The 25,777-nt window shown below is 38.5% G+C and overlaps 2 protein-coding genes across 2 annotated transcripts; both read left to right on the top strand.

Moving 5' to 3' along the window:
* Positions 1-5,082: 5,082 nt before the first annotated feature.
* LOC112056102 (neuropeptide-like protein 29) lies at positions 5,083-6,348 on the top strand. The gene is made up of 2 exons (XM_024096446.2): positions 5,083-5,230; positions 5,829-6,348. The coding sequence occupies exons 1-2, from the start codon at positions 5,219-5,221 to the stop codon at positions 6,186-6,188; spliced, it is 372 nt and encodes a 123-aa protein (XP_023952214.2). The 5' UTR covers positions 5,083-5,218; the 3' UTR covers positions 6,189-6,348.
* Positions 6,349-12,969: 6,621 nt separating this feature from the next.
* LOC112056104 (anti-sigma-I factor RsgI2-like) lies at positions 12,970-15,762 on the top strand. Its single transcript, XM_024096449.2, has 3 exons — positions 12,970-13,126; positions 14,061-14,279; positions 15,120-15,762. The coding sequence occupies exons 1-3, from the start codon at positions 13,115-13,117 to the stop codon at positions 15,507-15,509; spliced, it is 621 nt and encodes a 206-aa protein (XP_023952217.2). The 5' UTR covers positions 12,970-13,114; the 3' UTR covers positions 15,510-15,762.
* The last annotated feature ends 10,015 nt before the right edge of the window (positions 15,763-25,777 follow it).

The following is a 25,777-nucleotide window of genomic DNA, read 5'->3' on the forward strand; positions in this document are numbered from 1 at the left end:
ATAGAGACTCTATATCCTCTATGCCCGCTATTACCCCGGTAACCTAGTATGCAGTATGTGTTGGGAAATTCACTAATATATTTGAACGAATTGAACTGGCTTCAGTACCTGCCTATGGTGAAACTGCACCATATAGCATGCTCTGTCGATGAATTAATTAACTTTTTATATAATTTCACTTCACTTGTAGGTACAACTTTACATACTCGAATTAATTTGGATAATTTAAAGTCCTACGAAACACTATTTTTACTCATTACTAAGATTGAATGGACGTTAGAGTCCCAAAGAACAAGGAAAGCGCAGTGTTAGTCGACCTCCAACTGGGTGGGCCGAGGACATCAAGCGGGTTGCAGGGGGCCGCTGGATGCTGGCGGCTCGAGACCGTTGTTTGGAAGTCCATGCAAAAGGCCTATGTCCAGCAGAGGACGTCAATCGGTTTTTAATGTTGATGATGATTACAAAGATTAAAAAAATTGCGAATTTAGCACCATTTGCTATTGATTTTGTGATTTATCGTTCCGTTTCAATGCCGGTCAGAAGTCGTGAGAAACTGATCATTAACATGTGATAGTGATATCTGTAGAACCAAACGCGTGCGTGGCACGTGCAGCTCTTGAGCCCTGCAGTGGATCAATGTAACAAAAAAATCCGCCACCTCTCCGCCCAGCCGCATCGTGATGGGCCCAAACTCCATATCAGGAGGAAGGCCTGGTTCTGTAGGTAGTGGGCCGTATTATAGGCCAATAATGATGATGATGACAATCATTGTTTCAATTAAAAAATGACGTCGAACCATTTCGTATATTCGTACCACACTCGTACAAGTGCAAGTGAGAGGCTGAGTCAGTGAACTTTGTATCACTTCTATTGATTCGGTTGTAGCGATTACTGTTGTTAATACCTGCGACTACTAGACAACCTTCTGACTTATTCACATATAAATGCACAAATAAAGTCATTACTTAAATGTTTCGTTACCTACTTTGAGTTTCTTTATTTTTGAAGCGACGCTACACAAACACAAATATCAAATCAGTCAATTAATTTTTAACTGTCTTTCAAAAGTGGTTATAAGTCTTGTATTTTATTGAGTAACAAAGAGCAGCAGATAATTCAAGAAATGTAAGTCACGTGAAAGTCGCCCTGACGAATATTTTATTATTGAAACTGAATAATTAAGGTTAGCGTCCACGTTTTCGCACCGTAAGTATGGGACGCATCGCATCAAACTGATTTTTTTACAACGCGTCCACAGTATCAACAACGATCTGTTTTACCGGCTGAACTACTAGCAATCGCATTGTCGACCCCACTCTCATCCACATTTTCATCATGACAGGTAGCGTAGTGAAGTCGGTGGAATGTTCACCGATAAGGAAAACGCAGGAAAACGATCAACTATTCGGCATTCCGTATGACGTTATTTGCACGCATCGCAAAACTTGCCCCTCGGAGCATCAGCATCGGCATTGCCGACAGGTAGATGTCGATGCCGACGGTTAGATGTCGATGCCGACGGGTAGATGCCGATGCCGACGGGTAGATGCCGATGCCGACAGGTAGATGTCGATGCCGACGGGTAGATGTCGATGCCGACGGGTAGATGCCGATGCCGAAGGGTAGATGCCGATGCCGACAGGTAGATGTCGATGCCGACGGGTAGATGTCGATGCCGACGGGTAGATGCCGATGCCAACGGGAGCGTTCCGTACCATGCGGATCGGACAAATGGCTTGTATGGCTATCTACGAGTAGGTATACAAAGAACACTACGATCTGTTTAATGCAATTCGTCCGATACGTACGATGCGAAAATGTGGACGTCTAGCTTTAGGTCCTGTAAACATTTTACGCGAGCTGCTCTTTCGGGTCAATGCAATTAAAATTTATATAATAATATCATAGACTAAGGTCCATCCTAGTCTATTCGTAGGTCCGAGTGAGTGACGACGTCATCAATCACATTTCCAGGAGGCTTAAATGTCATTTTATAATTACTCCAATTAACTAAATTCTAGGCAATTTAATAACTTTTATTTACAAGTAACTAAATACTAATGAAGTAATTAGTTAACGTTCTATTTTTCTTGTATCCTTTACCTACTAATACTCCATTTATATTGGACACGCGTATAAAAACTGTTATCAGTCGAATAAGGAGTAAAGAAGAGAGAACGCAAAAAATATTCGATTTAGGGATATAGGGGCTTAAAGTGAACTTGGTTTGTGATATAGAAATATATAGTTAATAATATCCCGATACAGTGAACATCAAAATTGCTACGCGATAGTAAATATACCAATTTCTTAGCAGTACAGTCAACGTGAAAAGTGTTAAATATCTAATCTCACCATGGACAGTCTGTACTCGAGAAGCGAGGAGACGTTCACGAGATGTCTGCTGTCCGCCGCGCCGCAGGCCCGGCTCCTGCTGGCGCTGTCGGTGGTGTCGCGTGCCGTGCTGGCCGCGCCCGCCATCCCCGCCGCGCTGCGCCCGCGGCTGCTGCGCTGTGCCCTGCGCCTGCTGCGAGACGTGGAGCTGCAGAGCGACTTCCTGGACCTGTGCTTCACCCGGCTGGTGCCGCACCCGCGCTGCGCCCGGCGCTGGCTGATGCTGGGCGAGCTGTGGGAGCTGCCGCCGGAGCGCGACTGGCTGTGCGACGAGTGCGGCCGACCGCTGTACAACTTCACGGAACACTGCGATAATAATTGATAACCCCACGATTGATGCTTCAAGTTACTACCAGCGCTTGCTTTGAATATCTCGTATGAAATTGTACATATTGAATATCAAAACTATTCGCGAACGTCTTAGAAATTTGTGTATCAAAATAGGATGTGAAAAATGTGTGTGACTGAACTGAAATGTTTGAATGAATATTTAATTGTTATAGTTATTGTTAAATAAGTTCTTCTATATAACACTTTTGTATTTACTCGTATAGTAGTTATTAATTTATTATATACCAAAATCTATACATAAACGTGTATACAATGTAATTTGTTATTTTGTTGTAATTTGTTAGGCATACTTCATATAGCCACAGTATATACTAAATCCAAAGTAGTTTCAATGTAGTTTTGTCGGACCTGATTCCGTCTGATTTATAGATAAATTGTTATCTATGGGACTCTCGATTAAGTGCGACAGCTTCCCCGCGGTCACCACGTGTCAGTACAGGTCTGACATAACCTGCCTCCCCGTGGCGAATAAGTAACCACGATATGTATCAAATAAATAGGCACGTTATCATATGTAGCGTCTGTTTATACATGTTATATAATAATTGCAGTGACCGGCTCGTTATCCTGCGGCGTGTCGCAAGAGCGCAGGTGTACACACGAGCGGCTGAACTTGGCGGACAGCGCGCTGAAATAATGACTGTTATCTAAGCGAGCGCAGTAATCAGCTCACTTGCTAAAGCTTCGAATACACTGGTGAAAAAAGGAAAAAAAACCGTTTGTTTGTAAAGTCGGTTTACTGACGATAGTTGAACGTGACAACGTCATAAGAGAATACTGATGGAATGGTTGCATTTTTCAAAAGAAAATGTTCGTTTTTCTAAAACTGTTTAATAATCTTCATAGACCAGAATATACTTTAGTTTTTGTAAAAAAAGTCAACAACCCTAGAGCGAGGGAACGACGCATGACGTCATCTTTTTTCGAGTGTGCAACCGGCTTCATCAAATAATAAGACGTTGTCACGTCAAAAAACTGATCTAACGCGTCAACCGTCAGTGTATTCCCGCCACGCTTCGGGATAAGCTCATAAACCGAAGCGATACGATACCGATCCCTTTCCGAATTGATATTGATACGTGCTATGATGCTAAGTAGCCTTCACGCATGACTGTGGCACTAAAAAAAGAAAAAGAATTAGTCGCAATTGGGCTTTTATGAAAGAGAATAGTAATTTCCTCGCCGCGGAAAAGCTTACTGACGGAGTTACTTGACAGATGATGTGTGATATGATCCTAAGTAGGTTTCGCGCGTAACTTTAGCATATGAAACTAAGTGATGAAGAGATATCGTTGCAGTAGGGTCCTTTAAAAGAGACATCGTTTTGGGGAAGTGCTATGATTTCCTGTTTTTCGGTGCGGAAAATATAGTTAGTTAGCTACTCGTAGTTGCGTAAGAAATAATTGGTATATGACATTAATAACACTTGAGGTCTCCATAGTTCAACGGTTAAGGAGCCGAACTCATCACCGATAGTTCTTGGTTCGATTCCCGTCCGCTGGAGTAGTTGTCCCCACTCCCAACCCAGTCTTTTCCGACTAGTTGGAGGGAAATGGGAATATTGGTCATATTTAAAAGATGTGGCAAATAACCATTTAAAAAAAATGTGCTCTGCGAGATTATAATTTGTGCTGTTGTGTTGATATAAGGGGCAATGGACCAGTTGTTTGCTTCATCAAGTAACGTAATTGTAGGATGAAATAGTTCAGAGAGAGTCGCATAATATCTGTGTAACACCCTAACTGAATATTTTCGTATTACGACAAAGTAATAACATAGCCAGCTTAACTAAGAGCCTCTGATGAAGTTGACATAACGCCAGCGGGCTACCGTGCTGATGTGTGTACTGTATGCTCAATATTATGGTAATTAGTTGTATGCAACATTTGTGAATAGCTCCTGTCTTCGACGAGGAGGAAATGTTGTATTTCATAATACTTAGATGTTACAATTCTTAGGACCAAATATTTAAATGATTTTTTGATGAAAAATTATATATTCGAATAGTTATCGTAAGTTATTTATTATTTCCATAGTTGCCAACCTAATAATAAATAACTTATGAAAGGAACATGACCTGACATAATTTTAGGTTTTATAAAATGACCAAACTCTACCACGGTCTGGCTGTAATATGACAGCTTTTATTCAAAACTTAAAAATTATCAACTATTACTATAACTATAAGTTTTTAACTTTATTATTAGAAATGTTTTGATGGCGTCAAGTAAATACTCTAAAACTAATAAAAATAATTAACGTAAACCTTTAGATAGTTTAACCTTAATAAGTAGCCCGCAGGAAATGATATTTCCTCAACATCCTGCGAGCTGCTGACTCACACGGTAAGTGGAAGTGCGTTTAGGCAGCACTTAGGTCTCGCTAGAGGGGCGGCGTAGGGCGCGTATATAAGCGCGCAGGGCCCAGCGCAGGCCAAGTCTACAGCAACCCCCGAAAGGCACCACTTGACGATATGAAGGCTACTGTAAGTGTTGCATTGATAAGTAATTCGAAAATATACTTAGCTTTCGTTTAAGCAAAATTGAAAATTTAGTAAAATATTTACTGCAATTAATATCATTAATATTTTATGGAGACATTATTATTTGTTATATCCTGACCCAATAATAACCATAAGCTCTTAGCTATAGAGCAAATGATCCTTGATTGAATCAGCGATTCACGTCGCTACAACGATGCCATAAAGTTCATGTCATGTTTAGAACATTAGTTCAAAACTAATAACTTTACACCTTTACACGCCTCTTGAGGTACAATCAGTAAAATTTGCGATTAATTGAAACCATAAAAAATTAGTCTTTAAAAAAATAAGGTTAAAAATTTACCGGCTTAGTGAATGCTTCTAATGTGAATATATATTTAAAACAAAACGTCTTTCACCACAAAATATCGAAAAACCAAAAACAAAGGTGAAATTCGTCGGGCATTTTATACTTAGAAGATGGAAAGTATATAAAAAGAACGGATTTTGCGAAAGGACCCGATTAAGGAAACGGACAAAATTGCGGGCGTCTGCTAAATCGTTATATTGTTTTGGAAATTAACCAAAGATTATCTTGCAGCTGTGCGTACTCCTCCTGGTCGCGGCGGCGGTCTGCGGCGCCGAGCAGAAGAAGAACGAGAAGCGAGGCCTGCTGGGACTCGGCTACGGCGGGCTGGGCTACGGCGGACTCGGCTACGGCGGCTGGTCCGGCGGACACGGACTGGGCTTGTACGGCGGACACGGGTTGGGCCTGTACGGCGGACACGGACTGGGGCTGTACGGTGGACACGTATCGGCGCCCATCGTGAGCCACAGCGTAGCCATCCCCGCGCCGGTGATCAGCCACAGCGTGGCCGCGCCCATCCTCGACCACGGCTACATCGGTGGTCATGGCCTCGTGGGCGCGCCGCTGCTGGGCCTGGGCCACGGCTGGCATTGAGGCGTCACTGCGTAATCCTCCTAGTCTATAAGGAATCTGTACACACCACCGGGGAGCCCGTCGCACGCTGTCGTGTGCCTTTCAGTGCCAAATTATAGTATTCTCTCCGGTGTAATGTATTGCTATTTTAAGTTCATTAAATTGTAAAATGTGAAACTAATGTTTGTTTCAATTTCCGTAAGTTTATTGTTACAGATAACACGCGTAGTTCCCGTTCCCGGTATACAGGGATAAAAAGTAGCCTATGGTAATAGGTGATACGAGTATAGCTCTCTAAAGGTGACAGAATTATTTTACAAAATAAAAATCGGTCCAGTAATTTTGGTGTAAGCTCTTTGTAATTTTATTTGTGAACTAGTTACTATTATTGGCTTTAGTATTAATAGCTCCCACCTACATACACATCATATCTCCCGACACAGCGGCGTGCACAGTTTGAGTTCAATACAACTTAATAACTAGAGCGAGCTCCGTCCTACTGCTAACAATTATACTGTATTATGTATTTACATAGTGTTGGATCTGAGTGGGTAAACAAACAGTCACCACTGAAACATCAATGGCCAGATGACTCTGACGTAACTAGAAAGCCATCCCTGTAAATCTAAGCACCTAATAGTCTAATATTCCAAGTGAACAACACAAAGCTTCTAGAGACAATTAATGTCGAAAAACTCAAACAAGCTACGAATGTATGACTAAATATGGATAAGCTTAACAAACATGTCAAGGAGTACAAATCAAATTGATTCGAAAGTGTCGGCTTTCGACCTCGTACCAAAAAAAATAGTCGAGAAAAGTAGTTTCCCAAGTGGGGCTAGAACTAGCTCGATCAGTTACTAAATCCTTTAAATGCAGTGTCGCAAGCGGAAGGTGGCTCGCTCCCACCGCGCACTTGCGACACGGCCAGTGCTGCCTGGCCGGAGCCTGGCCAGCGTCACCTGGCCACCGCTGCTGCCTGGCCGGCTCTCATTTTAATGATTCCTGGTGACATCACTGGGCTTATCATACAACTAGCGAACGCTCGCGATTTGGTATGCGTGAAAATTGGTGTAAACTTTCATTATTTTTTAAGCCCATCATTCTGTCATTCCAAGGTGTTTATATCTACAAGGAGTGATCTGAGAATTTTGTTGTTAGTGAAATAATAAAATGAGTTTTTTATGGGTTTCACCGGCTTCAATGCGCGGCTTGTAAAGTATCTAGTAGTACTCATTCTGTATGATTCTGTATTCTGTGTTCCCAACTGACAATTTTAATGCGTATTTCTTTTGAAGAAAGAGAAGCTCAAAATGTCATAAGCCCAGGACTCGACCAGTAATTTGATGTTACAGAGTCTAACTATTGAACGTGCAAGGCAGTGGAATCAATAGATAAATGTATCCCTGCATTTTTTTAGATCGATGACAAAAAACTAGAATTTGTAATCGCAAGAACTTCTAATTATATTGTATGATTTAACGTGAATTTAACATTTACTATATAAACATAAAATAATGGGCATTTTCTAGGCAAGCGCGCTCCAACCTAGACCTAATCGTTGCTTTTCACCAGGCATGATTGTAGTCAAGCGCAAGTTTATTAAGCATAAAAAAAAGTTTACACCACCCAGTGACAACCATACGGGAAAAGAAATGGTGCAACAACAAGGGACCAGTGTGACCAGTTCTACACATGATCTAGATGTAACTCATGACCATACGAGTGTATACTCGTAGCGCATGCGGAGCGTTATTACTTCACTACAACCTTGACTGCGATCTCAGTGACGTGATGTAGTTTAACTGTCTTCAACTGGCTAACCTGGAAGACATAAAAGTTTATTCTACCTATATCTAAGGCATCCTAATGGTACATTTGACATGGTACATGGTTATGGATGATAATAGTAAGTCGAAAATTTAAAATTAAAGTAACGAGGGTTCCAAAGGCCTTGTAACCGTTAGATTAACCGGTCAAAGCCTACCATCAAATCAGACCTTAGCCAATATAGAAATATAAAATCCTACTTTGACTCGAGCTGCGAATCGAACCCTCTGTGAATAACCATGAACGAGCGCCACAGAGCTCGACATAAGTAAAGCTCGAGAGAATATGGTGATCCCATCACAAATCTCGCGCTTGTTCGTTACCAAATACAGATTACTGTGTAGTAATACCTACGAGTAGTATAGATTAATTGTAAAACAAGGGCCTCGGAAACTGTTTGAGACAATTCGCCACAATAACCGAATAGTAGAGGAGCCGAAGAGGGGATTTTTGCAGTTACTCGAGCGCGGCAGATAAACATAAGGGACTATACCTTACCTTTTGTCGAGTACCTCCACCGAGTATGAGCCCTTAATATTGGTGGGTACGTTTAGGGCAACCAAAAAAAAACTAACTTCATAAATACTCAACCAGCACGTCAGATTAAGATAAGGTAGGTGAGTTGATAGCTAAAAACTGCACATTTCGAAAATCTGACGATTTGAGCGTAACGTAATGGAATGGGAGGGTTTCAAAGTTACAAAATTAAACCCTTATATTTTAGTGCTCGAGGTACGAGTGCGATTAATTTTTTACTTATTTTTAAGGAAATAATCTCCTAATTAATCGCTAAAATTTTCTTACAATTTCAGTAAGCCAAAGTAATAAAAATTGTTTTTAAAGTCTGTAGTTTTTTTTTCCACCGCTAAAAGCGGAAAAAATAAATAACCATTTATTCTTCCTATAATTTAATCTACCAAATGTAATCGGTCTCAATGACGCTCGAGTAACTGCAAATTTAGCATCCCGGGCTCCCCTACTAGAAGTGGTATAGTAATAATAACAATAATAAGTGAGTATCTGTTCATTGACCTTTGCTGGCTGCAGGTGACTGTGGCTGTAGTGTATACCGCCGACACCTACTGCTGCGCGGCAAAGGTCACAGTCACACAGAAAAGTCAACTTTAATTGGAAAGGTCTATTTACTTATTTGCTACATAATATACTGAAACCCGTGTTTCATTTTTCTGAGCAAATGCTATTTTATTATTATCCACATTCAACATATTTTTTAGTAATACCTTGACTACATTATCATGAGGCTTTATGGATGGATTCTATTTAAAAGTTTTTAATCACGGTCGATGATAAGATTGTTTTGCTGACAAAATTAAACGTCTAAAAGTATTTACCGCTAACCGTTGAAGAAAGTGTCCGATCAGAACGAAGGAAGGTCTACGTATGTAGTTACAGGCACATGAGGCTTAGCACGCCTTTAATTTGATCGACACAAGTACACATTAGTAGGACGTGTTTCCTGTGCCCTGCCAAGTGTTGCGCTGTTTATACAATAGTTCAGATGGGTTATTTGGCTGAATGGTAATTATAACTATAAAAAGCCTTCACGAGAAAACTCAAACAGCTTCCAAAATTTGACCCATACATACATACCTAAGTATATTCATATTAATAGGGCAAGTTTACTAACTTCGTAAAACATGGTTACAGAATAGCCCTAAATTCGATTTTTTTGGATTCATCCACGATGTCGCGGAGTTGAGGTGGCCGTAAATAGTTAAAATTCCGACACACGCGTAAGGTAGGAATTTAAATTACTAGCAGCGACTAATTATGTGAATTTTAAATAAATTAATGAAATGTAGCGAAATACTCATAGGTACGAAAGGGAAAACCCATCATAGAAACATCTATTCCGAAGATTGATATACTACGAGTATACTCGTGTAAATATCAAATTACATATACAAAAAGTACACAATGCCGGTTTGCACGAGAATTTGTTTGCAAACATTTTCTAGATTTATTGGGAAAGAAAGAAATAGATTTGTGAAGATGTAAACCTCACTCTCACTACTTTATTGAAAAGAAATGTAGACAACAGATCTACAGCATGGAATTAAGGAGTCAGTGGTGAGCCTTCCTCCTCCTCAAGAGCTTCTTTGCCGAGAAGTGTCAACCCGTTACGTTGCCACAGCGTGGTAAGCGAGTTCAATGAAATTAAAAATTACCAGGCCATATCTGGTTTTTAATTAATTAACAAAACCAGCCTCACCATGAAGCCTACAACGAAGTTATTTTCGCGAAGCACGTAACTCGTTATGGTAATTCATACCCCATCAGTTAAATAATATTATTATAATCCAATATTATAACAACGAGGAATGTTTGGAATATTAATTGATTACACATGTCTAAAGCTGATGAGCAAACATGTCAAATGACGAATTTTGTTCAAATTCTACGTGTTCTATAATGCTTCGTTAACGATAATATTTGCTTCCATAAAGCCAGCTATACCTGCGCATGTCAACCGACTTAATAGACTTTACTTCACTAGGCTTTATACACTCGTATCTACTTTTACCGAGTTCAGTATACAATGAATTGAAAGTCAAGTAAATAAAAATTATTTTATTGCCCTTAATATGACACTTATCGTTCGCTGGGTTCAGAGAACCCTGACAATTGAAGATAATTAATTCAATTAACGTAAAAGTCACGAATTCGACAGACACTAACTGAATTTTACAATAATTATCATTTAATTAAAATTTTTGTATACCTACTAGCAAACTATTCTTTATGATGAATGTCTTGCGACATAAAAATCTTACGTTAATGTGTGGTATTCCCAACGAGTGGGCAGATTAAGTTTTGAACTCATTTGCAAACTATTTGCAGAGTCGCAGACGACGCGAGCGACATACCAGACTTAAATATAAATAAGAAAGTGTTCCGTATATATTAAGTGATTTATAATTTACGATAATAATGTTTCATCCGCCCAATCTTTTTTCTTAAGTAGTAGTTCCATTAGTAGTTCAGCTATGGTTAATAAAATCCAAGTCAGGAGCAGCCTCAAATTGTGATTTTAAGGCTGCTTATACACCGTGATTTGGAAAACGAAGTAAGCTACCGCTTCCAGTTATTGTCACCTACATTAATGATAGAAATTATTGCTAAATATAAGTCCAATTGTCAACGTAATTCAATGCCCCCTACTTCTGAAACAGAAAGTTATCACCAACAATAAATTAGACAACTGAAAAATTAATATTTTTAACCGACTTCCAAAAAGGAGGAGGTTCTACGTTCGGCTGTATGTATGTTTTTTTTTTTTTTTTTATGTATGTCCAGCGATAATTCCGTCAATTATGGACCGATTTTAGAAATTCTTTTTTTGTTTTGTAGGGTTTACTTTCAGAGTGGTCCCATTTTTTTCATGTCAGGATCTGATGATGGCATCCTGGAGAAATTGAGGGGAACTTTCGAAAGTTGTACAGACGGCTAGTACGTTTGTTAGTGTTTCCATAAGGTATTTTAAACCACTACAACTTTATGAAGGTTTGGAGTTGGTCTGATGATGGAGCCGAAACACAGACGATGGAACTCGTCAAGGATTAACAGCAGTCACCTTTTGTTTGGGCTTGATTAATTTGTATTGATGAGTACTTTCCACCTATATGTGTTGTGACTGTATTAAGGGTCTGGTGATGAAGACGAGGGACAGTGAAGAGAACTCCTCGACGGTTCACAGTAGCTACCTTGTGTTTGGACTTGATAAATTTGTATTGATGAGAACTTTCCACCTAGATGGATTGTGACTGTATTAAGGGTCTGATGATGAAGACGAGGGACAGTGAAGAGAACTCCTCGACGGTTCACAGTAGCTACCTTGTGTTTGGACTTGATAAATTTGTATTGATGAGAACTTTCCACCTAGATGGATTGCGACTGTATTAAGGGTCTGGTGATGAAGACGAAGCACAGTGAAGAGAACTCCTCGACGGCTCACAGTAGCTACCTTGTGTTTGGACTTGATAATTTTGTATTGAGAAGAACTTTCCACTTAGATAGGTTGTGACTGTACACACGCAGTGGGTATGCTAACACTAAAAATAAAAAAATAAAATTTAATAAAAAAAATTCAACCGACTTCCAACTCAAAAAATAACTTTAACTAAAAAGCAAAAAATAACATCCTACTATGTGCTACCTTCTGATCAGTTTGAAGGCGGTGCCAAGCCAGTGTCGTGTTTTAATTAAAGCTGTTTCTGGAATAACCACAGTAATTTTGTAGTTTAAACGTATTTAATTAAAACATCACTGCCTTGGCACCGCCTTCAAACTGATCAGAAGGTAGCACATAGTAGGATGTTATTTTTTGCTTTTTAGTTAAAGTTATTTTTTGAGTTGGAAGTCGGTTGAATTTTTTTTATTAAAATTTTTTGAATACCTCTAAACAGGCAATATTTAGTTGAGAATGACAATGTCGGCATAGATTTTTTTAATTTCCGTTGTAAGTACATAATTACAAACCTTTTTTTTTATTCTTTACAAGTTAGCCCTTGACTACAATCTCACCTGATGGTAAGTGATGGGCTAACTTGTTAAGAGGTGGATAAAAATCCATACCCCTTTCGGTTTCTACACGGAGTCGTACCGGAACGCTAAATCGCTTGGCGGTACGTCTTTGCCGGTAACTAGCCACGGCCGAAGCCTCCCACCAGCCTTTTTCCAAAAATCAGTCCGTTGTTAATAATAATAATCGCGTCTTAATCGATTTGGACTACGACTGACAGACACTCAGAGAACAAATAATCGCGATCACGCTGTTGGTGCCTCCTGAGCATCGACTTCTCAATGTCTATCGCTGAATTTTAATTAAGATGTTTTTGATTATCATTTTTCACTTATTTACACGATATTTAGGTATATAATTCGTCAGCGGATCTCCAAAAGGGGCCATTATTCTGAAATATATATGATAGATTCGTACGGATCCTGTTTGTTGGGCCGCGAACAGTTTACGAGCACCTTATTATTAGATCCGACCTATCTGTATATAAGATAGGGCCTTCCGTGCTGTGAGATAGTTGTGAAAGCCTCCCCCGGCGCGTCTCGGCCCAGTGACAAGAGCAAACTACCGTAGCAACATGAAGGTTTTGGTGAGTTGCTCGTTTATTCTGCAAGGCGTTCAATACATTTGTTACAAAGTTTCTTTTGACTTAAAGAATGAATTAATGACGCGGAATATTTACACGTTTATGTTATTCTGCAGGAATATAATAACTATAACTCATAAGTAAATATGTTTGCTAAAACTCCTAAATATTAATAATAATTGGCAAAACAAATCGACAACAAAATACGGACAACCAATAAAAACTATTGAAAGAAATATTCCGCCGGGAGATTTGTCTATTTGCTCGTGATTGTTTGGAGTGCGGTTGTTTTTATGTATACATAGAGTAATTTATAAGGAACGAGTATCTATATATATATATATATAATGTATCGATATTTTTTATGAATGAATTGAATGTGACGATAATTTTTAAAAGTGTTTAAATTATTTATACATTAGAGTGATCAAAAATGGTTTGAGATTTTGAGGGGATTTAAGACAGTTATTCGCTTTTTTTTATTCTTTACAAGTTTGCCCTTGATTACAATCTCACCTGATGGTAAGTCTAAGATGGAAGCGGGCTAACTTGTTAGGAGGAGGATGAAAATCTGCACTCCTTTCGGTTTCTACACGACATCGTACCGGAACGCTAAATCGCTTGGCGGTACGTCTTTGCCGGTAGGGTGGTAATTAGCCACGGCCGACGCATCCCACCAGCCAGAACTGGACCGATTAAGAAAATCACAATCTGCCCAGCAGGGATCGAACCCAGGAACTCCGTTTTGTAAATCCACCGAGCATACCACTGCGTCACCGTGAAAGACTTTTCTGTAAATATGTATTATCTAGTTTTATAAGTTCAGATCATAAAATGAATCATTACAGTTCCTTAGCTATATTCCTAGCAGACAGGAAGCGCACTCAAGGAAGCAATGCTGAGCGTGTCCGTGTACCGTACCGTACCGTGTCCACAGATCCTCCTCGCGCTGGCCGCGCTGAGCGCCGCCGCCCCCGCGCCGGGCCGCCCCAAGCGCAGCTACGCGCAGTACGGCAACGCGCCGCTGTACCAGTACTCGTCGCAGTCCAACAGCCAGCAGTCCTCATACCAGTCCAACAGCCAGCAGTCCACGTCCGTGGTGCAGCCCTACCAGCAGTACCAAACAGCAGCGCAGCCCGTGTACACCCAACAACCGGTAATCTTCGTTTTCATTGTAGAAATCGTGAGGGTCACTGTTCTGTTCACATTTACACTAGCCAATATAGCGATCGTGATCATGAGCCTATTCCATATAAAAGAAAATCCATTGTTGGTCAGTGCCAGATAACGATAAGGATAGGAAGATTTACGTATTTTGAAGCATATCTATAGACATTTCATCAGTCATTCACTCAGAGATTAGGTATTAACACATTGGTTGGAGCAGATTTGACAATACAAAAAAAAAATGAAAAATCCAAAAAAAAATGTAACTTATTTCTTTAAATAAATACAGTAGCTTAAGAATAACATAGATATCTAAAGATTTTTTAAGATTATAAGCCAATAAAGAACGCTTAACCAAGTTTATCGAAAATCTAACGTAGCAAGTGAAACGCAAGCTTCGAGCGCGTTGATGTCTTCCTTCAATACGATACGGCTTATAAAATAGTCTCTTTGGACGCAATCATAGAATTTTTAAATGAGCAAGTTAGCTAGCTATCAAATACTAAATTAGAATATTAAATCAATAAAATATATCGATTGTTACATAAAAACTTAAACTAACCTTTAACTTCATCAACATCATTAACAACCCACTTAGGCCAATAGTCCACCACGCTGGCCCAATGGATTGGCAGACTTTACATACGCAGAGAATTAAGGAAATTCTCTGGTATGGAGGTTTCCTTACGATGTTTTCCACGTGATATTTGTACGACATATACCTTTATTAAATTTATTTGAATTCTGTAACATATTTTATTAAATTTCTATATTGAAATTATCGTATCTGCAAAAACAGTTACTTTAACAGATTAAAAATAATTTCCAGTACGGGGAGCTGCAGCAAGCGTACAGCTCGGCCTACGCCTACCCCGGCAGACAGCAGGCCGCGTACGCTCCCCAAGTGCAGACCTACTCCCCGGTCCAGACTTATACCCCGGTGCAAGCCTACGCGTCCGCGCAGACGTACACCCCAGTGGAGTCCTACACCCCTGTGCAAACGTACACCCCCGTTGAGACATACACCCCCGTGCAAACGTACACCCCCGTGCAATCCTACACTCCCGTGCAATCATACACTCCCGTGCAATCCTACACTCCCGTGCAATCCTACACTCCCGTAAGGGCGTACGAACAAACCTACACCCCCGTGCAAAGCTACAACGCCGCGCCAGTGAGCTGGCAAGGCCAGGCCTACGGCAACAACCCGTGGTGCTAAGTGTTGCCCACAAAACCTCCATATGATGTAAGCCAAATCCCAAATCCCACCTTTTTATTTTTACAGGTTTACGTATAAACTCATCTCACGATGGAATTGAAACAAAAAACTTCAATAAAGAATTATTCGACCAGCGATGTACAAATATAGTCAACATGTAGCAAGATTTTATATAAATTAAATATACATAAAGTTAATTACATAAAGTTAATTAAGTATTGTAAATGATTAAATAAATTAAAAGTATAAATTATGGTGGACTTTGATTCGTCTAGCTTTGGCACACCAATGTCTTTATTATAACACTAGCGGACGCCCGACTTCATCCGCCTGGAATTGAGTTTTTAAAAAGTAGCCTATCTGTTAATCCATGGTATTACTATCTTTGTTTTAAATTTCAGCCAAATTGGATCAGTAGTTGCGCCGTAAAAGAGTAACAAACATCCAAACAAAATCCCATACCAACTTTGGTGTTTATAATATTAAGTAGGAATTAGGATATACCTACTCGTATATTTAAAATCATCGTCTTCTTTTCCTTATCCCACTTATTCGTATTATGTAGAGTTGTTCAAATATCTCAATTACTTACTTCCATTCGCTTTTATCATTCGTAAACTTATCATCTACTCTTTTTACACAAAATATGTGTGTTCTGCACACATTCGAACTATGTCTTATAAATTTTATATAGGTTCTAAAGCCTTTTAAAAATCTTTTTTATTGGTGGTCTTTTTGACATTATTGATAATTTTTATATTAAACAACCAGTATAATACTATAACAGTTTTTTGCAACAACGCGTAAGGCAAACATCTATACGTTTACAACGAGATTAACATTTAAATATTATTTATATTAAATATTGATCAGGACCTCTAAATGCTTGGAAAGGCTTCGCCCAGTGGGTCAAGGATGACTCGAAATAAACAAAAAATAACAAAATCAAAAACAATGAATTTTGTTAACAAGAGTTGACAACTACTGACATCGGCATTCCAAAGTTAATCGCTTTAATATTTATTAGCTCTTATACCTAACACACAACACACACACACACACAACACAAAATATACCCACCGACATAATAAACGTAGAGCGGATGTATAAATTGGCAAAATAAATTCAAAGTACCTACTGAATAATTTACTCTATTTTTGGTACTAAACAAATTACAAATAGAAACTGCTAGAGAAACAACTTTAATATTAACATAATGTTTTGTTTTATAAGCAAATGAACGATGATAAAATTGCAAATCACAACGTATATAAAATTTAGGTAGATTGCACAAAAAATTAAACAAGTATTGTTTATCGTAAAACATATACCGTGCAACGTAATCTGTATGAAGATGCAACCTTAGCGTTAGCCGTGAGTGAGCTGATGGATGGGCATAAATCCGATTATCATAATATTACGTTTATGTAAATTACACAATTTGTGCCGCAAATGTCACGTCAGCGCTGGGATAAGCCCGCCCCGCCCCCACCGCCTCAACCGCCTCAACCACCTGACCCAGCGAGAAACTTCACTGCGAGGATATTAAAGGACACAGCTAATAAATAGCTTCATTATTAATTTTTTTGATTGTACACAATTCAAGAATAGTTATTTTACTCGATTTTTTTATAAAGAATTATTCACCTTATTTTATAAATATGTATGTTCAATATTCGCTTTCTTCGACAATTAGTCGCAAATAATGTGAAGGTTTTGATACACAAATAGTCCAACAGGCGGGAATCGAACCCATCGCGAAGAAGAGGAGAGGAGAGGACCCTTTAACCGTGGTTTTCTTTAGGCGAAAACTGTACAGATAAATAAAATTGAAGTGTCTGTTTGCTATTTCACATTACCAGGTTTTGATATTAAATCTATATTTGTGATAGTTAGATACACTACTTATTACTGAATGTAAATTTTTGTTTGTCTCTCTGCTTGTTACGTATAATCTTCGGAACGATTTTAGCGGGGCTTTCACTGGTAGATAGCTGATGTTATGAGAAGTAACATAGGTTTTATTTTAGGGTTACGGAAACGGAAAGAGTACAGATGAAACCATAGTGCATTCGCTAGTATTAATGTAAAATGAGTTCACTACTGTACTCATAGAAGGGTTTTAGTGCTTTTACATGAATAATTATGGTGAGAAATGTGGAAGGCAAACGGCCATGAGGTAGATCTCCAACCCAATAGTCGGCTCCTGGTCCCTTCAGAAGATTGAAGGTAACAGGAGCCCGCACCTTTTACAGACCGTACTCGATGAAGGAGCATTATATACCAAGGTGGTCACGATCCTCAGCCATGAGGAATAGAGAAAGAGAGGACATCAATAATATTGTGTTCAAAAGATTTTTCAGCCGTTTAATTACATTACACACTGCAAGGGAAAAGTGTTTCTTTGTTAGAATCAAATTCCGTTGTTATGGTAAACATGAGACGGATTATGTTACCATTTACACTCGTATTAATCCAAATCAGTGATAATTGCTCAAGAAACCTTGCGCCGGGCTGTTACAACGCGCCGTCCTCTACCGATGTAATCAGTAACACAAAATTCTCAGCGAGTTGTAAAAACCCAATGAAATCCACCGCTCGTAAATTATAAAATCGATTATCTGCATATTAGAACTTCCTTTTATATTATCACTCGCACATTAACAGCAAACGTTTATAGGAAACCCTTTAATTACAGCTCACATATAAAATATGATTATATTTTTTTATTAATTACAGCCGTTGGAAGTAAATCTATAACGACTATACTAAAATAGTAACGGGAAATGTATGGTTGGTGGAGTTGGTGGTATAGATCTAAATTACATGAAACTACTATTAATTATTTTATTTTGAAGGACAACAACAAGGATTATATTTAAGCAGATTTTAGGAATTTTTGGTCCGGGTAGATTGTCTATTATTATTTAATGGAGAAAGCCCACGTTTTGATTCAGGTTTTCACAAATAGGGTAGTTGACTCATATCAAAATAAATATAAACAATATTAATATCTTATAGTACATGGAATAAGGGTCCGAAATATATCGATACCTATTAGTTATTAAAAGTTAACGATTTTATAAATAACCTAATTTAAAAATCATGTATTTTTAAAATTTTTCAAACGTCAAAAACGGTGTCGTCCATTTTCACAATGTTACTTAATTTAGAGTCCTTTTCATGAAAGAAGTCCCGCGGCTAAAACCTGTAGTAAAATTGACGACGCCTTACACAAATGATAATAACACCGCCATTATCAAATGACAATGTGCGCCATTAAGACATTAGCGCCGCGTCTGGGGGACTTCTTTCATGGAAAGGACTTTACTAACAAACTAATAATTGATTATTTTTGTCAAACGCTCCGTTTTTAAGGGACTTTTATTGTGACGTCATGAAACAGTTGAAATATAGACCTTCGGACAGTCGTTTTGGCTCGTATAGTCAAAAACATATTTAAAAACTAAACTTTTCATGTGTTAGAAAAATATGAAAAAAAAATCTAATCTAGTAGAACGATAATGAACTATTTAAAACCATTTTAAAAAAGTGTCAACTAGCCTATTCTGTGGGAACCGTGGATTTATGGACACAAGGTCATATAGTTCCTGAGAACACTTTCGAAAATATGAATAATTGCAAAACCCTTAAAATTCTGCAGGACATAAAATAGATAAGATACAAAAATATGAAAGTAAAGCGAGTGCGGCCCGCGACATATCGCGATACACACGAGTACGCTACATATAATGAATACGCAGGCGTGTCTGTCTGTTTGAATTTCAGAGCTGAGCATTAATCATATCATAATATCATAAGCATAACAGACAGAAATTGTGGTTGCAATAGTTTGACACATCAAAATGATGTTGTTCGTAGATGATATTTTTAAATTACTTAATTCTTGCGGGTACCATTCTGTTATAGTTTTCGTTCACTTTTCTTTCATATCTCTTAACATAATATGGTCTGTCCATCTCCATTTTAGGAGTTTATAGATCCTAATCTCCTCTTTTAATTCCAATAACGCATGTTTAGAGTAGCGACTGCGTTTGTGTGTCCAATTCGATTTAATTAGCTTCCACTTAAAAAAACACAGTTATTTTTAAATTACAGACAGATACTTCAATTTTGTTAATGTATGTATTGATGATATATATAAAATAATAAGTAATAGAGCAAAGTTAGCGGAGCAGTCGGCGGGCAGAGCCGCGGCGCGGCGCAGGGCTCGCTGTAGAGCGGGTTGCGCAAGCGGACCTCGGGCTGACATGTTTATCGCCGCAAAACATATATTAAAGACGATCTACATTACCATAATGGATATCCGATAATAAAACGTTACCTATTTTTTATCTTCCACGATCATATCCTTGACTTTGATAGGCTAAATAAAAAAAATATATAAATCATTTTGTAGTAGAGTTAAAAATGTTTATCTTTAATAGCCCGATTTTCTGTTTTCCTGTTTTAAGATAACAAATAGAAATTGTTTACATCGCAGCATTGACAATTCAATTAAATTCAAAAGTTCATATGCATACATGTGGAGAGAATGACAATATAATATTCGTACAATGTTTGGCCTATAGCTGGCTATAGCTGCAAAATTATCAAAATAATTACTTTATACTAGTTAGGTACATTTTATGGAAAATACATTTAAAAGCATTACAAAAAAACATTACCTACGATTATATTGCTGAGGGAATGAAGACATTAATGTACTTGCGCCAATGAGTTAAGGTCAATCTTATAGATACACAATTGGAAAATTATTAAATCTCTGTAAAGAGATAAGTATTAGACAAAATAATATCTAAAATAACTCAATTAAAAACACACAGAAGATAGTTTATCGAAGTTTATTTCTTTTGAGTTATGTAGAGTTAATTCTAATAATTTTAGTAAGTGGGTATTTGTTACCTACTCGAATTCATACAAGTTAGCAACATTTATAACATTCCTGAGGCTTTGGTCTGCAGTACTGTCCTTGCAGAATTTAACATTTTTAACCGAAATTCAGCAATCGACTCGGCACTGTCATTGTAGCATCAGGAGTTAAACTTAAAATTATTTAGCCCACATACCTGCAGTTGGGCAGCGTGGTGCGTCGAAGCCTCATAGTACCTATCCTGCCCCTGTAGTGGGCTTTTAAAATAGGTTGATAATGATGATGATGAATCTCTCATTCAATAAAATAAAAAATATAAAAATCCGTTCTTTAGATTACAAATAAAAAAAAGTACACCAAATTGAGAACTCCTCTTATTAAGAAGTCAGATATAAAGATTTCAAATTTAAATAATTGGATTTAAAAGTTGCAATCGGACTGCATCCATTATAGGTTGCGTAATATGTGGCATTGAAATTACTGATTGCATTGATACGCGCGAGTGTGAGAGAAAACTTAACAAGCAGGCTAACTAGGAGTGCTGGTGGACATAGCGTCATTTCGCTCAGAGGGGCGTGATGAGTGTAGTTTTTTTCTGATTGTGTGAGTGCCGTACGCTCCCTAATGGGATCTCAGCGGCGTGAGCCACATAATGATTTTTTCCATAAACTTTGTTCCCTAAGAACGGAACTGTCGTTTGTTAAGTGAATAGCCTGGGTTTGAGTCCAAAATATTGTGCTTTGCAAAGTATTCTTAGTCCAGAGATGGGGAGTTGATTATTCTGCACATCTATGACTTTCACAGGATAGGACAGAGTTAGACCCGCGGTCATTATTGCTTACTGCGGTGATTGCACTGATCCGCAATACCGAATTGAAATATTTTAACTATAAGCCTAGCATCCCACATTAAGCTCAACAGTGTAATTCAACATTCCCCTTCTCAGTATTGGACGTTTGTAATTGGCCGAAAATAGACTATAATTTGATAATAATATATGATATTGATTAGGGTGTAATTAATAAATAATTAAATTATTCAGACGTCATTTGTATGACTTTCGCGCCATTTGTATGACTTTCGCGCTTTTTCGCAGATTGCATCTGATGCGACTAAAAAATTAAATAAAATTATTTTATTAATCAGTAAAGTTTGGAAAACACGTCCCGTAGAAGGTGTTAACGTATATTGTAAGCCATTAGTTGGAGGCACACATTTTAACCACGGAGTCATCGAGGCTTATAAAAATAATATAATGCGTATTTATATCGCAAATCAGTAAGTAGGTATTCATTAGGCCGCGCATAAATTATCTCGCCCATAGAGCCGAGCAAAGGTCAAGCGAGTTCGTAAACACCCATACGCGAACATTCATTCACCGCCCGAATGTACAATGTACATGTTGTAACTTTAGAAGCCTATATAGAACCCATAGACTTAACTCCAGTGATCTAGTTTATATACATTAAACATCCTAACATTATTAACATGCTTTACTCTATAACCACGCCAGTCGCGTGAATTGGGTACTTAATACTTTAACGGATTTAACGGGTTCAATCGCGATCAGTCAAAGCGCAAAGTCTATGTTTTATGGGGACGACAAAAGTCGAGTTAAGGCTATTATGTTTGATCATGAGGTCCCAGGTTAAAAAGAATAAAAAAAATAAAAATCGAAATTAACAAAATTGCGCAGAACTTAGTGTCGTACTTTTCTGTGAGAACTGTATATAAACAAGTAATATAATCCAAATTGAACTACTTTTACACGAGCGCTTTCAAGCTCCCGGAGTCGAATCCCGGACTTTGGTAAATAAGTTCCTTTTTGTAAAAAAATCTTAACAAAAGTTAAAAAATTGATAACTTGATCATTGGTTTTAATCAATTTTGCGAGCACCAAATACGTTACGCTCAGAGAATCAGAGATTATCCTAACTCGCCAACCCGAATTGTTGCAACTTGCTAAATTAATAAACTTATTACACATACACATCTTCTGAATGGCTGCCCCCTGCTACGTTAGGATGTACTAACACGGACATCTAAATCGAATATACGAAACAGTTAACTGCAATACCTGTAAACGCCAAAGTTGCTCTGTAAATTTAGAACAAGTAGGCAACAAGTAAACACTAACAGCACTTTACTCTGCTAACAGTTTAGACCAAAGTAGTTACTACTCGTAGCATCGACTTGCCGCACATTTGTGACAGGGAGATATACTCGTAACTACACCTACGAAAAAAATTAAATTGACTGTAAATTTTCAAAAGATTAGATACTAGCGGAAGCCCGCGACTTCGCCCGCATGGAAATCAATGTAAACTTTAAACCCCTATTTCACAACTTGGGTTGAATTTTAAAAAAACATTTTTTTTATGATTTATAAACAAATTTTTAAAACTGTATCTCAAAAACTTAAGGTCTTTTCATACAAACATTAAACCCCTATTTCACCGCCTTCTATTTTTATTTTAGGGTAAAAAGTACCCGATGTTTTGCTCCAATGTCTCATTTACCATTAAACCAAAATTCATCATAATCGGTTCAGTTGTTTGGCCGGGAAAAGGTAACAAGTCTGTTACTTGTTTGTTTTTGTTGCTTTCGCATTTCTAATATTAGATTTTGCAATACACGTAAACGACGTGGAATATGAAGCAACTGGAAACAATATTGCTGAAAAAGTTGCCGTATGTTATTACGATTTGTTTATTATTGATCCATGTTGCCAGACAATAATCACACTATACATTTCTCATGCGCACTGGTATACCGGAATACTTGCCGCTTTGAACAATTTTTATAGTAATTGCGAGTACTTACGAGCGTATGCGAATGAGGGCGCGTGGCCCATTGTCCCTCGCGTCGTATCGCGGTTTGACTGCTTATTGCATTATTATACTGCGAGCACATCTGCACGTGTATCTGTGTACTGTTCGCTCCGCACGTCGGCCGTCGGCGCTCTTTTTACCTGACGCCTATTGCACCTTGTAGAAACAATTTTAATGTTCAACGTTCAGTAAACCTAAGGAGTGGCTAAGTTATGTGCTAAATAAATTGTGCGTCATATCAGTACATGGTAGCCACATTGTGATTCAGTCGAAGCCTGAGACCAGAACTGCTTTGGTTTAAGTTACAGCCAGATTATTCGCTAACTCGGGTTATTAATTCAGTATCACTGGAATGATAAGTAAAGTCAACCGATATTGATTCCTATGAATGTTTTAAATAAAATATTTTCGTAGCATATTTGTTATTATTTCAAACGAATTCGATGGCTATCATTTTCTGAAAGTAATCAATAAAGTGTTGGCGAATATTAGTGTTCAGTATAATAATAGTGTTCAGTAGTTTTTTTCGTACCGAAGTATTCAGCTTAATGTTGCTCACATTACATATTTATTTTATGTAAAGCCTAATGACACTAACGCCTCAGTGTTTAAGTTCATATTATCCAAATAAATATAGTGAAAAAGTATGTCTGTGTCACAGAAATAGAGAAAATAATCTATACTAATATTATATAGATGTAAAGTTTGTGATGTTGTATGGGGCAATCAAAAAATCTTTTACCTCTAGAAAGCCACGGGTTGCGAGTGTCATAGGCTATATTTTATTCCCGTTTCGATACGAGAACTACGCGGATGAAACCGCGGGGCGTGTGCTAGTTGTTTAGGTATAAGCATGAATTTTGGACTTTGTAGGTGACATGGCGTGAAACTTATCTTAGTTACAGTTATTAAACTGTAACCTATAGTCGCAAAACGTTAATCGCTTGGCAATACGTCTTTGTCGGTAGGGTGGTAACTAGCCACGGCCGAGGTCTCGTATCGCGTATCGTCATATGTTTTGGCAAAAATTATTCAAGCTTCGCAGCAAAGCAATATTTAACATGGTCGAAGCAGCAGGTAATAGCTTGTTCGAATCAAATCACAGATGTAGTCTCAGGCGGTAATGACCGTAAGTTATTGATGATTATCAGCGCCGAGGACGCTGTCTGCTGATTGATGCGCAAGGGTCGCTCCTCATCAGGCGCGACCATCCGTCAGCCGCTAATGACTGAGCCTGACACTTGTACGGACTTGGTAATTACTAACTCGACTATTTAGATATTAATTAACTCGCTCGAAATACGCGTAATACATTCATTTTGAAACTGTCGTAACAGATGTTCGCATGACGAAGCTCGCCTGGGGAAGTACTACCGCTGCGCATGTCTGCTGCGAACAGCATAGCTGTGTTCCAGACTATAGGACCTCCCTCCATAATAGGAGAGGGGATATGGATCTTAGACCCACACGCTGCTCCAAAGAGAGTTGATGAGCGTACAACTATAATGTTAATTTCAGTAAAAACCACTTTCATCAACAACCGTGGACGTATTCGGCCACGGCTGGACAGGGGCCTTTCCGGGGGCGCGCCACCACACCGATCCTCCACCTTCCTCATCCAGCCACTTCACACTACCTTCTTGATGTCGTCGGACCATCTAGCTGGATGGCGTCCTACAGTGTGCTTGTGCTTGATAAAAAGCACTATGAGATATTAACCATAATCCGAAACCGAGATAGATAGATTAACGTGCTCTCCGAGGCATGGTGGTTTAACACTACTTCCCAACTCCGAGCTGAAAATTTCAACTGATCATTTTATAGAAGAAATTAAAACTCAGTATCTCATATTACCCGACCCTTCGAACCCAGGGCCTCGTGATCTGATACCACAGGCTAACCACTGGACCAACAAGGCAAAGGAATTCTGAAGAATATTATCACCGGAAAGTAGAAGCATATGAGGCTTCACCCTTCTCGTCTTCGTCTTCACGTCTTAGTCTGATGGGGTTAAGGCACTTTGCAGGACGCGGTATTTTTCATGTGTTGCGATGTGCTCTGTTTATAGGCGATGGTTCTCCACATCGTCCATCAATTATTACAATAATAATATACTATGAACTGTCTAAAACTTTAAGCTCTTATCTCCAGACGGGCGTCACTGCCTGCGACACAGTTTTGAACTAAAGCAGACAGTGTCGAAATTATTTTTTTCCAAATCCAGCTGAAGCTATTGACAACTCCTCAATGAAAATCAAATTAGGTACATGTTAATCTACCTCCGTTTCAAGTTTTAATCAAATCCATTCAGTAGTTTTTGTGTGAAAAGTAACAAACATTTTTACAAAGTAATTACGTTTATAATATTAGTGGAATTTATGTAGCTATCACATTACACAGGCTGGGTTCAGTGCACCAATGAAATCAAATCCGCAGCTAACGTAACTCGACTTTGTGAATGGCCGCTTAGAAAACTCGAGCCGTTAAAAATATAACGGCGCGCACGACCTTCACACTGAAAAGCTTCCGCGCTTCCGGTGCAG

The sequence above is a fragment of the Bicyclus anynana genome, chromosome 16, assembly GCF_947172395.1.
Source record: "Bicyclus anynana chromosome 16, ilBicAnyn1.1, whole genome shotgun sequence".
In the NCBI taxonomy this organism is placed as follows: Eukaryota; Metazoa; Arthropoda; class Insecta; order Lepidoptera; family Nymphalidae; genus Bicyclus; species Bicyclus anynana.